Source organism: Mesoplodon densirostris, chromosome 3 (assembly GCF_025265405.1).
Source record: "Mesoplodon densirostris isolate mMesDen1 chromosome 3, mMesDen1 primary haplotype, whole genome shotgun sequence".
NCBI lineage: Eukaryota > Metazoa > Chordata > Mammalia > Artiodactyla > Ziphiidae > Mesoplodon > Mesoplodon densirostris.
In genome coordinates this window covers 80015606-80032365 of record NC_082663.1, presented here as the reverse complement: position 1 = coordinate 80032365, position 16760 = coordinate 80015606, and the positions used below count along the sequence as shown (strand labels likewise).

Below are 16760 nucleotides of genomic sequence, written 5' to 3'. Positions count from 1 at the left end.
CTAGTTTTACTGTTTCATATTTGTATGTAATACAGTGTTGATAGACGGACCTTGGAAATCTTATTCTGTAAGAAATGGTAGCAGTGGTGGTCACTGTAACCATCATTAATAACTAACACTTACTGAGTACCTACTACATGACAGACATAGACACTTATCTGTAATCCTCACAACAGTTTCAAGAAGCAGGAGCTATTATGAACTTAATTTTATAGACGAGGACACTGAAGTTTAGAGAGTTAGGTAATGTGTCCAGGGTCAGCAGCCCATGAGTATACAGACTTGAAAATACTTCATTATGGCTGAATAATCACAGATTCCAATTGAAAGGAGATTGATTTTGCCCTAGATTGGAATGCCACCGTATTAGAGGGTATAAGGGGAAATATTTTTAATAGAAATCTCTATTTGTAGCGTTTCTAATTCTGTGCTTTATGTATCTGCATGGTCTTCACTTTTCTTTACTAAAGGACATTTGGAGGCTTTGCCTTGAAGGGTTTTAGAGGATATAGTGGCCACTTCTCTTGTGATAAAATTCCTGTATGAGATCCATTGTCTAGAGATTGAACATTCTTCTACTTGACATATCATGTTTGGCTTGATAATCCCTAAGGTCCCCTCTAGAAGTAAAATGACATGATTTTACGTTGTTTCGGGAATATTGGTGGTGTTCTGCATAATGCTCTTTTGAACTGATGCTAAGAGAATATCATGAGTGCCAGGTACCTGGTGTGCTAGCTCATGAGCTATGACTTTGGTGACCCAGAGTCTGTCAGAAGTAGAAGAGGTCTTGGGATCAAAGAGCAGTGACGTCTCTCTATATGTGACAAGGCCCCAATTCTCCATGGCTCCACTTTCAAAGTCAGGAATGGCAACTAGATCTAAGAAATAAGAACAACCACACTTGATCATTATGGCTTCCACACCAGAAGTGGGATTTGCTTCCTCCTCAAATATGTTATGAACCATTCAGTGTATATAAGCAGATTTTCTGAAAACATCAAGAGTGTCTTAACATTGATATGGTGTCTTGTAGTTGCTGAAAATAATCAGTATCCATTATCAAGCAGAATAAAGTCTATCAGTAAAGTTTTGGTTGTAGGTAAAGTAACCTATTGACATTTAACCACTTTTTCCTAAAACTAAACTATGAAAATACCTTGAGTGCATTACTGCTGAGAAAAAAATTCATTTTAAAACTCTCCTATTGTATTTTATATTAGTACTACAGAAAAACTTTGAAAATATGAGGGATCAAATAATTTCTAATATGTCTGGAATTCAACAAAACATATAATGAACTCATTTCTACAAAAAAGAAAAAAAGGGGATTTTAATTTCAGGGGAACACCTTTTAGGAGCATCTCTATAGTCAATATCTCAATTAATATTTCTAGCGCATACAGCCTCTAAGTGTCCTTCTAAGGCAGCAGAGGAAAAAAGCTGTTGGCATCACTTCTTTCTGAGCTCAATTTCCTTTTCAACATTGATATTTCCTCTACTTCTTGACAAAGTCTTAGGGAAAAAAAAGTGAAATTTAAACATGTTTAAGCAACTCAGATATAACATAATTTATATCATATCTGTGTGTGAGTATATATATATATATCCTCTGCCAATGACTTCATGTAAATCAGAAAACTTCTGGCTAATATTTAATCTTGGACTTCTTTCTGTTTATTCTGTCAGGCCATATTGGAAAAAATACTGCTCTTTGGCTGAAAAGAAAGGTAATTTTTTAAAAGTTTGAAATAAATCAAGTCACTTGGCTTGCAATGACAATGTCTGGAATTAGTATTGGTTAATTCTAGTGGATAAAATCAAATATTTATAATGCAATCAAAAAGCAAACTAGCACTAATAAAGATTAGTATTCATTAGCACTTCAAATGTGGGAATGACTCCTTTTCTAAATTGCATTGATGATTTTATATTAGTTATATTATTTCCCAAAGCCATTAGAAATGCTTATATCTGCTCAATTTTTTCCTAAGCTGCGTGTTTCCTTTCAGTTAGTTTTATTTTAAATACATTCACTTCATATGATCTTCAAGGTTGCATTTTTCAAAAGCAACTTAAGATTGTTGATAGCTGTTATTTGATCTTTCCTTGATTTTTGACAGAGGACAGCAGTGAACTGTGGGTAAACTGATTTAGTATATCCGTACTAAAAGGTGTATAGAACCTGTGCTATAATAATACAGTGAGACTCAGGAACTGTAGGGACAACCACCTGGAGATGTCTTCTGATGGTCCCTTTTAACTCTCTAAAACTGTATGGAGGTTGGGCAGGAAAGGGGAGGAAGGACATGATAAGGTGTGTGTTCTAAAGTCCCAAAGAAACACAATGTTTTGTCATTGTCAGAAACTCTAAAAATTAATCTATATAAGGTATAAAATTTAAGTCATGGTTTTTATATATTCTGCAACATAAGAATAACAATTTTTAATTTTTAAGATAGAAAATTAAAACCAACCAAGATAGACTATGTGTATTTTCTCATATAAAGATCTACGACTACTACATTCAAATTATCTGTTTCCTCCAAATCTTTTTTTTTTTAAGTCTGTGCCACAGTCTTATCTTCCAGCCTCAGACCCACAGTAGATAATAAATGGAAGGACAATTTTCAGCTATTTACATAAACCTTCGGCAACTTTTATGAAAGATTGCTAGTCTTGTACAAATATGGTACAGAAGAAAATATATGCTCTAGAAAATTCATCCATTTAAATCTAATATAAAATGCAGATATTTTAATATTAAACCTTGTAAAAGAATAGAGAAATGAACCACAGTACTTGGGCTTCTCATAATACTTTATTTTCTACACTCTAGGACCATCTCTGAGGTACAAATTATTGCTTTCTGGGCTAACTGAACGTCTTTAGTGCTCATTTAAATCACATACTAAGAGGGACGAAATCAAAGTATGTTCTAAAAATAAAGCCGATGATGTGGAATTTGAACCTACCCAGTTTTGCGAGTGGATAGCGGATATCAAAGTAATTTTCGTAAAAGTCCAGCAGCTTCAATGATGCTTCCAAAGCATAATGTGTTTGACTCCATTTGTCTGGGGCTGCATGGATGGACACCTGGGAAATGTTGGTGGGAAGAAGTGGTCTTTGAAGGACAGCTCCTTTGCACAACTCCATTCCTAACAGCCCTCACCCAAAGAAAGGCAGACTGCATTTTTCAAGAAATTATTGAGATACCGTTAAACACGTTGTCAACAGGGGATAAGATGTTCTGTAAAGTATTAAAGCAAGAATCACTCTTGAAAATTATAAACAACCCTGTATTTTCTGTTACAGTATATTCCCTAGATGCTAATCTGTACGTTTTAAGCTATATAAACCCATCACCTCATGAGAGCCCACTTCAGTTCATCACTATCATGTACTCTAGCACTTGAGATTAAACCTTCCAAACTTATGACCACCAACACAATTCAAATAAAACATAATTGTATGAGGTGGAAATCCTTCATGAACCTATTGGAACCACCCTCTGTCATGTTTCCTTTTCTTTTCTTTTCTTTTCTTTTTTTTTTTGATTATTGGGTTTTAAAAAAAATTAAATTAAATTAATTTATTTTTATACAGTAGGTTCTTATTAGTTATCTATTTTATGCATATTAGTGTATATATGTCAATCCCAGTCTCCCAATTCATCCCACCATGTCGTGTTTTCTTTAAACTCAAAAATGCCCAAATATGTTCATTGACTCCCTGCAAACTATTAGCTATTAAGTGGAAGAAATAAAGTTAGATTCCAATCTTCTTGGGTTTCAAGTACAGTGTTGCTCTCATTTCATAACCTGCTTTCATACTCTGAGTTAACTGAAGTTCCTCAGAATTTTATAAGAAGGATATATTAGTGACCACAGTGGCGTACCAGGCACTGTGCTAAATGCACACATGTAAAATCTAATTTAATCCTCTCAATCACCTCATGAAATAGGTGCTATTGTCTTCATTTTACAGATGAAGCAATGGAAACACATGGAGATTAAGTAACTAACTTCAAGCTCCCCATGTAGAAAACTGTAGAGCTGGGATGTGAATCCAAGGAAGCTGACAGGACCCTGTCCTCTGACGTAAAGTGCCATCTGACCTCTCACACATCTATATCTCTGCACATCTATATACGTGCAGAGATGTATGTAGACACATTGCTGATAACATGTATCTGCATATCCAAAGATATAATATGTATGGAAATTGTAATAGCCATTTTATTGTTATTTTTCATAGGCATTATTTTATGTTTCTTTGAATATGGTTTTTTGTTTCGTTTTGTTTTTGCGGTACGCGGGCCTCTCACTGTTGTGGCCTCTCCCGTTGCGGAGCACAGGCTCCGGACGCGCAGGCTCAGCGGCCATGGCTCACGGGCCCAGCCGCTCCGCAGCATGTGGGATCTTCCCGGACCGGGGCACAAACCCGTGTCCCCTGCATCAGCTGGCGGACTCTCAACAACTGCGCCACCAGGGAATCCCCTGAATATGTTTTTAGGTCTATAACTTGGTTCCTCAGGGTAAGGAGTTCTTTTTTATTTTTCATGTCTTCACTGATAGTCGCAAAACTTTATAATTATTGGGTACTGTAAATTTTTGTAAACAATGAACGCTCTAAAAATTATGAAGATCTCCTTTCACTGAGGAAATAAAGCTATAGAAAACAATTGGAAACAATGTAAGTGTCCTAGAATAAGATGCTGATTAAAAAATCCTTATGGTACCTCTATGTAGTAGAGTACAATACTATTAATTATTAATATTATAGAAATATTTAATGGCATTTAATTTTTATGGCATATTATGGTGAGCTAAAACAATCATATATTATTTTGTAAAATGTATATATAGTTATATGTAGTATATACTGTTACTAGATACACCCATATACTGACAGACTTATAGAAAATACTTGGAAGGCTGACATAAATATTACCAGTAATTATATCTTGGTGATGGGATTGTGGGTAACTTATTTTTTATCTATCTCTATTTTTGTAAATAAGCATGATACTTTGATAATAAGGAAAATAACCTTAAAATAAAGAAAAGCTCATTGCCTTCAGGACACTATTCTGCACTGTGTATGAAATGAGAACCCAAACTCACCTTGACCCCTGACGAGGCTGTGCCACTCACAGAGTTGAAATCACAAACTATGTAGGCTACAAGGTATGTACTCATTTTTACAGTAGTTTCAAAATGATCTTCCAAGAGGCCTCCTTCAAGTTCAATTGTCTTAACCTACAGGAAGGGAAAGAATCAGTATTTGAAAACTGGAGTATTTTACAAGAATGCCTATGACATAGGCTACATAAGTTAGAGGAAAGCTTGATGTTCCGAAGGACATGTGATCCCCTTATAGGAGATCAGTGGACCTTTCACAACATTCTGTGGCTTCACCTCCCTCCATTTCTTTTATCTCTAGACTTCCTCGAAGACACAATGTACTACTTTTGGGATCTCAAAATGATATCTATTTTGTTGCTTGAAAGCATAAAAATATCTTAGATGCTTCTGCTTTCTTGAGATGCAATCATCTCCAACACTGGTATCAATTCAAGATTTGTACTTCTAAGCAAAAATGCCAGAGAAGAGTCCCTTTCCCTTTGTTATATAATAAATAAATCTCTGTTGCAGAAGGAAATGGGAAGCAAAACTGTGCTAGATTTTTTTTCTGTGCTAGATGTTTTGCATTATCTTTTAATCCTCCTATTATGTGTGTGTGAGGTAAGTGTTATTTCACAGGTGAGGAAACAGTCTCAGAAATGTTAACTGAATTGCCCAAGATCACATGGCTAGTTCCACGGCAGGACCAAGATGTGGATGTGACCGTGTGACTCTAAAGCCATTGCTCATTCTTTCACTCGCTGGGTGACAGCTTGAGTCATAGTCTTATTTTATCTTTGCTTCATTGATTCAGCAATGAAAGCAGTCAGGCCAAGGAGATCATTAGTGATTTGAGCTTCTGCCTATCTACTGAGGAAGTAAAGAGTTTTAAGGCTATAGACTGGTCAGCCGCATCCATCAAATTCACTGAGTAATTACTGAATTCTATCTTTATTTGCCCTGGATAGCTTGTCCCAGAGATGGTCTTCACCACGGTTTGATGCCCCTAAATTCTGAACGGACACAGATCCAGTCATCTGAAAATACCACTTTCTTCAAATTGAAAACAATTCTTAGACTGGCTTGTCCCTCACCCTCTCCAACCTCCTTTTAAGGCATCTGGTTTGTGGCAGTGCTAACCACGGACTATTGAGCATATTTTATGTGTTTGTATAAGATTGCAGTTTGCTTTGGCGAGAAAAAATAGCTTGAAGTATTATCATAAACTGCCTTGCCTACGTCAATGACAAATGTGTGTGCTATTAAATTCTACAGAGTTCTATCAAAAACTCAATTCCTAAGTTTCAATAAAGTAGGAAACATTGACCAAATACTCTAGGAAAGGTGGCAGCATGCATAGGGCTGTAAGTTTTACCTCTGTTCAGCAAGTTAATTTTGTCCAACAATAATCTTTTTTAGGGGTCTGATTCAACCAGAGTTCTATGGGTACATAGAATCCCTGCAGATGAGAGGGTTATGGTAGGAGCTGGGGAGGGGACATTATGACTGTGGTCCTCTGACCAAACTCAGCAGCAAGACCCTTTTGTCAAGCGTGTAGATGGGTGAGGGGAGGAAGGGGAAAAGTTGTGGGACTGTGGGGAAACGAGTCTGTGACACTGGACAGCTGGTGGCAGAGATAGGAGACAGGTGGGCAATCCCTCTGATTTCTCCCCTCCCCCCCCAGATGAAGACGTAGTCCACAGAAGCTGAGTTTTGTTCAGGAACCTGGACTGACCCATGTTGATCAACAGTGCCTTAAATGGAAGTATTTGGGCTGTTAGTGTTAAGTCCTTCCAGGATGGTGATGTAAGCTCTAAGTATAAAACACTTGTTGCTAGAGAAGGATTTAGCTGTCTTCTCAATTTTGGCAGGATTCTACTTGCATAGCAAGTGTCACCAGCAGGTGTGTGTTCCCTTAAGGAATGAAGGGGACAAAGACATGCCCAGTATATATGCTGCCTCTACTAGTGCTTGGCTGACCACCTCACTTCCTAGTGTTCTTAACTTGTATTCCTACATTCTTAACTAAACAAATTGAGAACTTAGTATGTGTTGCTTCTTCTCACCAGTCCATAACCCATCTTAAGCGCTGCAGCTATTATCCAAAGAGTATGATTGTAGCATCACTTCTGTTCTCCTTTTTTTGGATCACCGTGAAAGCCTGGGTTGGGCATGCCAATGAGAAGCAGAAACTAAGCCAATATTTGCTGAAAAAGGCATGATCCAGAGAACTGGCCCAGTCAACTGAGGCAATGCAAAGTTCAAGGATTATATGAAATATTTTGAAAGTGTTCACTTGTTTTTCCTAAATATGAGAAGTTACTGACGGTTTCTAAAGATAGAAAACTGAGATTCTAATATAACGAACTGACAATTTATGTTTGCATCACATTTTGATTAAAAGGCATTACTAACTGTATTTTTACTTTATCCTCCATGATTATTCATGTGAAAAATTCTGTTAATAAAAAGCTGCCAGGAAAGAGACTGAACTACCCTTAAATGAACATTCGGTTCATAGAAAGAAGACTTGGAGCTAAGTAGCAAATCCTTTTTACCTGAAAATGAGTAGGCAAATTAAATTGCTGTCTGTATGATCATGGAAAAACTGTGGGATATATATCATGTGGAGTGTGTCACTTTTCCCCTTGATCTGCTCTGCAAGTATTTCAAAGCAAACACTTTTCTAGCATTAAAGAGAAATCTGGGGGAAATTCAGCTTGTAGCTTATGGACTCATTTCCCCCATTCATCCACAGAGGACAGTCACTGTGGAAGGCAGAGAGGAAAATAGGGTGGAGTCACTGGCTGGGTTATGATGACCTGGCTGCTTTCTGAGCTCATCCTGCTGAAGCACTGTCAGGAGAGCCTCTATTTTTATCCTACTTTCTAAGTAGCAATGGGGAAATATTTTACATTTCGTTCAACAGCTCAAAAGGCAAGCATATCACTAGTGAGGAAATATCAAATGAGGCTCAGTGTCTACTGTGTCATTCAGAGTCTCTGCATTTTTAGTATAAATATGACGCAAATAAAAGTGTTCAGAGGTCTCTCTATTAAAAAAGTTGATAACTATGATATATAATTTTCATAAATAATTTTAAGCACTACTCGTGGAACTTAAAAAAGAAATTTCTATGTTATATCACAGACTACTAGATCAGAATTTCCAGGATGGGGCCCAGGCAAGCGTCTCTAGATCCTTACCACTCCAAATGTGGTCTCTGGACCAGCAGCAGTGGTATCACCTGCGAGCTTGTTAGAAAGTCAGAATTTTGAGCTTTACCTCAAGAACGACTGAATCACAATCTGAATTTTAACAAGATCCTCAGACAACTCATCTGAAAATTAAAGTTTGAGAAGTGCTGTTCTGGGCGATTCTGAATTTCATCGCTAGCCAAGTAACACTGATTTAAAAGAACTCTGCTTCCATATAAACACAAGTAAAATATAAATCACTTTATTTAAAAAATAAAGCTTCTTGTGAAACAATGCCCAAACAGAATGATGTTAAAATCTAGATGGATTGGGGTAATGTAATATGTAGAAGGATCAAAAACAAATTAATGGCTTAAGTGCTGAAAACAAAACAAAACAAAAATAAACACAACAAAACAAAGACCAAAGTTCATTTTGAGAACAATTCCCCAAAGTTTCTAAAATTGGCAAATACCTTTGGCATGTTGGATAGGGCAATGTGTCTGCTCTCTCTTCTTATCTTGATTGAAAAGTTGGCTTTGAACAGTGGTTCATCAAAGCAAGGGAAAGCCATTCGTGCCTGGGTTGGCTCAAAATCTGTTACTGCAATTGTTCTGTGAAAAGAAGTACATTCCAGAAAGAATACACAAGTGAAGTCAAAAAAAAAAAAAAAAAAAGAAAGAAAGAAAGAAATGAATTTGTACCTTCAGAACACAGCTTATCAAACCTGGAGGTGATACATTTGATGTCTCAAACTATAACCTTACAGAATCCAGAATCTATTTTTGAAGAAAATGACGGTAAAATTTGTTTAGTAGCTGCCAATCATGAATAATGCAGGGTACTGGGCACTCTATTTACATGATCACCTTCATACTCATAGCAGAGAAGGATACTGAGGCTCAGAGAATTTGAGTGACCTTACCAAGACCCTTAGCTAGTAAATTTGCTGAGCTAGTCATGCCCAGTTTGACTTCAAAATTGACTAGGAAGTTAGTAGTTTAGTGTCATCACTAAACCTGAGTGGGCTTCAACCAGACATTTGAATATCTGTGAGATGAGTGATGCCTTAGGTTGTGTTCCCAGGAAGCAGATCCTGATTTATAAGAACATGCTGCCAAGAAAAACAGGTAGGGCTTCCCTGGTGGCGCAGTGGTTGAGAGTCCGCCTGCCGATGCAGGGGACACGGGTTTGTGCCCCGGTCCGGGAAGATCCCACATGCCGCGGAGCGGCTGGGCCCGTGAGCCATGGCCGCTGAGGCTGCGCGTCCGGAGCCTGTGCTCCGCAACTGGAGAGGCCACAACGGTGAGAGCCCCGCGTACCGCAAAAAAAAAAAAAAAAAAAAAAAAGAGAGAGAAACAGGTAAAGGAGGGAGGGAAGCGGGACACGGAAGAGGAAGAAGTCAGGCCCGGTGCCAGCTTCAGCTTCATCCCAGCGGAGCTCTGGAGTGGAAACTACACCTTCAAGTTTTCCCCTACTGGAGGCAAGGAGCTGGGCTTTTATATTCTGTATCGTCATTGGCTAAAGGTCTTCCTGCGGGACCCAAGCTTCCCCCCAGACACGTCTAGCTCTCTCTGCTTGCCGGCAAAGCAAATCCAGCCTTCAGACTATAACAGGTAGATAGATACTCTGACAAATCTCTATACCCCATCACCTTGATAATGCTTGAAATGATATAATTACAGATTTATTCTTTGGGCTTTAAAACTTTAATTAAGCAGCAACTCTGGAGAGCATATTTTGATTGAAGAAGGAGAGCAGAATAGAAAAGCTCGAGGGACAGATAAAGGGTGAGAAGGGCCAGGAGGAGGAAAAAGAGGGCCTGTCACGATAATTTTGCCTCAGTCTACTGTATTTCTATAATACAGACTGGAAAAGTGCGACTGGGAGCTAAATGATTTGTTTGGGGCCTCGGTATTACTTGGATTCAGTAACAGGTCCTACAGAAGTAAAGGAATCCCAAGTACCTGGAATAATTTTTACTAATGTGAAATTTTGATTATAGTAAGTCTTACAATGGAAAAGCCAAAACTTTAAGATCTTTTTTGCTATTTACACAATTTTAGTGCTGCATGCAAAGTAGTGACTTCCTGCTTCTCAAAGAATTATTGTTGACTGAATTATTTTTGTATTTTAAGTTAAGTTGTATGTGTATGCATGTGGGTGTGTACTGTGTGTGTGTGTGTGTATGAAAAAAAGAGAGAGAGGTAATAAAATGCTGTTGACACTGTCCTGCAAATCATCCTACATGCTAAGACCTACTAGGTGACTGAGTATGAAGAGAGCTGACTAATTAATCATAAGAGGAGTCAGAAATAGTCTGCAGTTAATTATGGGAGGCATGTTACTTTCCAAGCTTCTACTCTAAAAGAATCCCCCCTCTGGTCTCCTTCATTTCCCCAAATTATATCCTTAAAATGTATTTCTTTTAGGTGGAGGTTTTGTCACTTGAAAAAAAGTGAAATAAACCATCACTGGTCACGTGGTACCTCAGTGAGAAGTTGACGTTTCCTATCCAATACTGTGCTGGACCTGAGAATTGAGGCCTCTGAGAATTGAGGCTGCAACGAGGGGAAGCGTCCCCAAGGGAAGGGGAGGCGGGCCTGGGGAAGGGCTGTCCTCAGTGGACTGCTGGGGGCTGTGGAGTGAGCATGTGACCTGCAAAGGGCAGTGAGCACCTGAAGTGGGGAAGGAGAGGTAGGCAGCAGACACTGTGGGGCTAAAGTCGCCTACCAATATCCACTCTCCTTCAGTTCCAGTAGAATCCTGATTTTGTTCAGGAAGGCAATGTGTCTGATGAAAAAATCACTTCTCTAGATTCTCTTGCAACTTGGTGGGCACATGACTCGATCTGGCCTAGTTGAAGTCATTGGGTGAGAAATCTTGGTAAAAGGAGTCAGACTCAGCTGGAATGTTTCTTTTTGCATTTTCCTCTCCCCCATTTCCCCCTTTTCCTGCCTGGAATGTGGACTTGATGCTTAGAAGTGCAGAAATCATTTTGTATTAGGAGGAAAGTCATATGCCAAGGATGGCTGAGCAGAAAGATACGAGGAGCCTGGGTCCTGGATAATATTGGTAAACACTGTAGCAAACCTGGGATGCCCTACTTCTGGATTTCTTGCTGCATGAGAAAAACAAGTGTGTGGCAAAGCCATTGTATTGGGGATTTCTCAAACTGGCAATTGAATGCAACTGATAAAATGTAGGAGAGCACTGAAACCAGACTCCTCTCCCCTCTGAGATGGACCCTGGCCCTGGACAACCAAATCATCCCCTTTATGAAGCATCCTTGGTTCCTCTCTTTCTCTTGCCTTACATAGTCAATGTCAGCAAATTCTGTCTGTTTTACACTTGAAAACAAATGCCAAGTTCAATCACTTCACTCTATAAGCTGCACCACTGGCCTGGCCCAAGCCAACATCCTTTCTGGCCTGAACAATTGCAATGACCTCCTAAAAGACTAATCTGCTTCTACTTTTTCCTCTCTATAATGTACCATCAACATATACTTGATCTTTATAGAGCGTACATCACATCAGAACTTTCCAATGAATTCCTATGGCCCCTGAGTAAAAGCCTAAAACAAGAGGCTCTAAGTCTCTCTCTACATGATCTGACCCCTCTCTACTCTACTTCTCTCCCTCTCTCATTGTCCTTCGTCTCTCAATCACTCCCGCCTTACAGACTTTGCACTTGCTGATGCCTTTGCTGGGAACACTGTGCCCTTAGATGTCCTCATGAAAGTTCAGGTCTCAGTTTAAATGCACTTCCTCCTCACCAAGAACTTCCCTGACCACTCAGCTAAATTATTCCCAATCCCTAGTCTATATCTCACTACTATACATTCAGTGCCTAGAACGGTGCCTGGCACACAGCATGGGCTCAGTAAACATGAGCTGATCAAATAGACCATATTTCTCAGTTCTCCAAACTGACTTGTTTCTGTCTTCTGGATTTGAGTCATGCTGTTTCCTGGGCAATGTACATGCTCTCATTTCCTCTCTCCCAACCCAAATCTTATGTATATTTCCTTTTGGTCTCAGATCAAGTCTAACCTCCTTTGAGAAGCCTTCCATATTTCAGCTCTCTCTGCACTGACCATCCTTTCCCCTAGGAGATAAACACGTCAGTCTTGTCATAGTCATATATTGGCTTTTCCTCCTGGTTATTCTCTCTCTAGCCACTTATGCCTCTGCATCCTGTGTTCCCATTTTTATTGTGATTTCATTTAGGAATGGCAGAGCTTCTCCTTCTGAGTTTCCCCATAGTTTTTCGGGCTTTTCATAAATGACTACTGAAGCATGCTCCTGGCAAAGAGACATAACCCATAAGGAAAGTATCACAAAAGACTATAAATAACTGGAGCTACATCTTACCTCGTTTCACCACCAAGAGTTCTGTATGTGCTTTTATAAAAGCCTTCAAAACCCTCAGCTAGCTTGGCCTGGAAGTCAATAGCCACAGAATATCTCAGGTCAGCCATAAGTTTCTCTGGAACCAGCAGTGCAATTTGTTCATGAGCAGGATAACTCAAAACAGTTAGCTTTTTCCCTGGTTTCCTGTATCTCAAATCTTCCTCTGACTGAAGAGTAACATTCATGATTTCAAGATCTTTGCTGTGCAAGATGATGAATTGGGTGGCATCTCGAACCAAGACTTCGATCTTCTCAGATGCAACAAAGTCCAGGGAGGTGAGATTTGGGTGGACAAAAAGGTCATAGTGGAGGGGAATGACCATGGTGGGGAGCCTTAGCTCATGCCAAGGAAATATTTCCCCATTGATGGCTACTGGGAAAGCCCCACGGTCCTTATTGGACTGATCAAAAGATGAACTTGTGAACTGAGAACAAATACATATTTGGATGACTGCTGAGCAGTAAAATCCTATGTAAATATTAAATATTAGTTTTCTGCATGAATTAGCCATTACAGCAGAATGGAATGCTAAATCTATTCTCTAGAAGACAAGTTAATATCCAGGCTAAATCTCATAGTTCTCCATAGCACCGTGTTGGCTCCAGTTATGTCACTCAGGATCTGAAAAATATGTTTCAATAAATGGATTTAACCTAGAAAGAAAAAACAACAACAACATTTATAGCATGAAGAAAAAGATTTCAACTTATAAATATAACTTGAAAAATAGATGGGCATATGTGAATTGCACCAAATATCCACAAAATAAAGTAGAAATTGTTATCATCTGGGTATTATAAATAAAATTTTTTTAGAGCTCAAGTAAAGGGACTCTGCCTTAAAATTACATCTATGGAATCCCCTCTGCATTCTGTGCAATGGGCAGAAGGTAGGTGTGTAAATTCATTGCATGTTGAGCATTTTTAACATTTGGTTACATCATTTTAAGAGTGTGTCTGGATACCAGAAGGTAAACTGCACAGGTGTCTCTATTTTGTCTTAATAAGTCATGAAGAATGCTCAATATTCTTTGGATACCAGATATTACTATTATCAATGGCCTTGAACTTCACCTCTTTCAATAAAAAACATTAGCTGAATGGCCCAATTCTATGGTTGCTGGTATAAAGGATGCTGGTCAAGCTAAGTGTTTACCCTCAGTTTATTTCCAATATATCAAAGGCCATGGAAATAAAATTTCATTTATAATATTCAAACAGAGTATTTTTAAAAGTTGCTTTGGTCTTCCTTATCTCAGGCTACCTTTGAAAACACAAATCGAACTGAACTCACTGCCTCTGTAAATAAAACTGAGACAATCTCTTCTCGTTAGAAGGGTAACACTACAAAACATAAAATAAGGACAAACAATATATGTGGTTAACTTAGGTATTCACTTCTGACACCCACCCTGTCACCTGCCTCTATTTACCTTCTCCCTGCTTCAACTTAAACCCATGAATGGTTTCCTTTCCTTTTCTTTTTTATCATTAACACATTCTTTTGAATTAATCGTCTAAACAGTTATTTCAATTTTCCAATTTGCAATATTAATGCAGATCAACAAATATTGTTAAAGAAAAAGAAGAAAATCATGGTTAAATAACAACTCTCCTCCCCTCTTTTTAGACAAGCATTAAATTATTGCTACCAAATCCCAATGTTCCAAGGGCCTCTGATATATCAAACCATAATTGGTCTATTAGCTTGAATTTCTGATGGTTTGAAAAATGAAATTACTTGTTAGGTCCTGAGCTTGGGAATCAGAGTGCCTGTGTCCCAACTCTAGCTCCATTGTACTTAACCTGAATGATCTTGGGCAAATTTTCTGATTTTTTGAGCATCAGTTTCCTCGCCTATAAGATAGGGTAATGGTTGACACTAACATTGAGAGGACTAAGTGTAATAATTCATGTGAAGAATATGGCACAACACAGCAACTAGCATGTAGGAAGCATGTAATGAATGTTAAACATTAAATTTTTATTGTGGTTACTATAACTCACATTCTCTGGCCTAAATTATGGCACTTTCCCCCCACCTGTAGCAGACATACCCAAAGGAAGTTATATTTTTCAGGTAAGAGAGGAGAAAAAGGCCTTGATATTTACTCATGTAGTCTTTAACTTTAGAACTGATAAGAACTTTAAAGGCCAGCTAGTACAAGTCCTTAGTGTCCAGATAAAGAAACCGAGGGTGAGTGACTCTCCCAAAATCACATAGAAGTTTGAAGGAAAATTGGGACTAAAATACAGTTCTTTGACCCTTTGTCTAATGGGTTTTCCATTATACTGTGCTTTAGTGTTTTGTACAAAACATCCGGAGATGGAAGATACAAGAACTGCAACAAACATTTGGGAAAAGCTAAGAGAATCTCCAAAAGAGAGTGAGTCAGTTAAACAGATTCTTAAATAAAATCCTATCCTTAACTGCACTGCATGAACTTTCCAATACAGTAGTGCCAGATTCACCCACCTTCCCCAGATCCCCACCTTAGGCTGCAAAAGCTCCTCAAGACAGAAGTTTTATACCTTCAGTTCAGGTCATTATTCTCACTGAAAAAATAATGATTTTAAGACAAAGTCAAGAGAAATGTTGATTTGTTACCTTAATCCACGCTGTTGCAGATTTGAATGGAGGGGAATTTCTTTTTGCTTTCACTTTCTATTAGGGTAAGGTTCAGAAATTTGCATAACTGAAATTAACAAGCAGCTTCAGAATAAAAGTCACCCCATGGCAAGGCCAGGTGGGACTCCAGCAATCCCAGTGACTGCTGCTCCTGCTGTTTTATCCTCCCCACCCCCATGTCCCCAGGTGAAGCCTTCAGAAACTAGTGTTTTTGTTTTGTTTTATTTTTTAATGCTGAGTTATTTTAAGACACGACCTTGAATGCCTCACTGTGCTGTGTCCATATTACCGTGAAATATGACCTCTGTCCATCCACCTGGAAAAGGTAACTCCCAGCCGGCTTCTATGGCCTTTAACAGAGATGATATATACCCCTTTCCTATGTCTATAACCTCCTGCCTCCTGGGCATAAAGGAGCTATCGCCCACCTTTATGTCTCTCCATCTTTCTTGGGCCTCCTTTTCCTCACCATCCTGGATATGGGCCTTCCACAAAGATAAAACCTCTGTTCTCTGCTCTTTTCCCACTTTACTCTTTCCCTCGGAGAATATGTTCAAGTGCAGAGATTTCTTATATCCCCTCACCCATCCCACATTTCCCTCTCCTGATCTCTCCTTCCAGGTTTCTGCTGCTGCAGTTCCAACAGGCTGATGGACTGTCTTCATGTGGATGTTCTGCTAACAACTCAAGCAATGTCTTTGTCCCCAGATCAGAGCCTTTTGCTTTAACTTCATCTGCTTCGAGCCTTCCTCCATTGTCTATGATTCATCCTTTTTAATCTCTTTTTATCCAGCTTAAAAAAATTTTTTTCCCACAGTCATTAAAACAGTCCAGGTCCTCATCACTCCTCACATCAGCCTTCAAACAAGTTTTGCTGCTTCTCAAGATGTGTCCTTGCCGTCCTCTTGTACGATGCCCTCCAGCTGATTATTTCAGCCACTGCTTGATCATGCCACCCCCTGCTCCATATACCTTTCCATGGTTTCCCCCTGTTTAGACAGAGAGGCAGTTCCCCGTGTGGAGACCGTGCGAGGCCCACTGACAGCCTAAAGTCCACATGACCTCTTTCAAGGCCTGTCTGGTGTTTCGTTTAGATCCTAGCACATTAAAGGGCCACGCTGGCACACAAGTGTCGTTCTCGAGTCAAGTGTAACGAGCTTGGTTCCTATTGTCTTTAGGCCTCCTTCACACACTGGTTTTCGTGCCTTGTCCTGCTGTGCATCTCTGTTTGCAACCTGTGTTTGGTTCAACATTCAGTTGCTGCCGTGATTAGATCCTAGTTAGCTCTTGATCCTCAATTTCTTTTCCCTTGTTATATTTTATCATTTCAACCTGGATGAAAAACTTAATAAAGTAGAAGGAGCAAAACCAAGGAGGTAGCCTATACCTAGGG

The 16760-nt window shown here is 39.0% G+C and overlaps 1 protein-coding gene across 1 annotated transcript in view; it reads right to left on the bottom strand.

The window, feature by feature from the left end:
* ERAP2 (endoplasmic reticulum aminopeptidase 2) overlaps nt 1–15394 on the bottom strand; it is a 39388-nt gene extending 23994 nt beyond the window's left edge. Inside the window, exons 1-6 of the mRNA XM_060091822.1 lie at nt 15347–15394; nt 12700–13392; nt 8799–8937; nt 5127–5261; nt 2976–3096; nt 727–881 (exon numbers count right to left, since the gene is read on the bottom strand). Of these exons, the coding sequence (XP_059947805.1) occupies nt 727–881; nt 2976–3096; nt 5127–5261; nt 8799–8937; nt 12700–13250 (1101 nt within the window). The 5' untranslated portion in view covers nt 13251–13392; nt 15347–15394. The remainder of the gene's footprint in view (nt 1–726; nt 882–2975; nt 3097–5126; nt 5262–8798; nt 8938–12699; nt 13393–15346) is intronic.
* Nucleotides 15395–16760: the final 1366 nt, after the last annotated feature.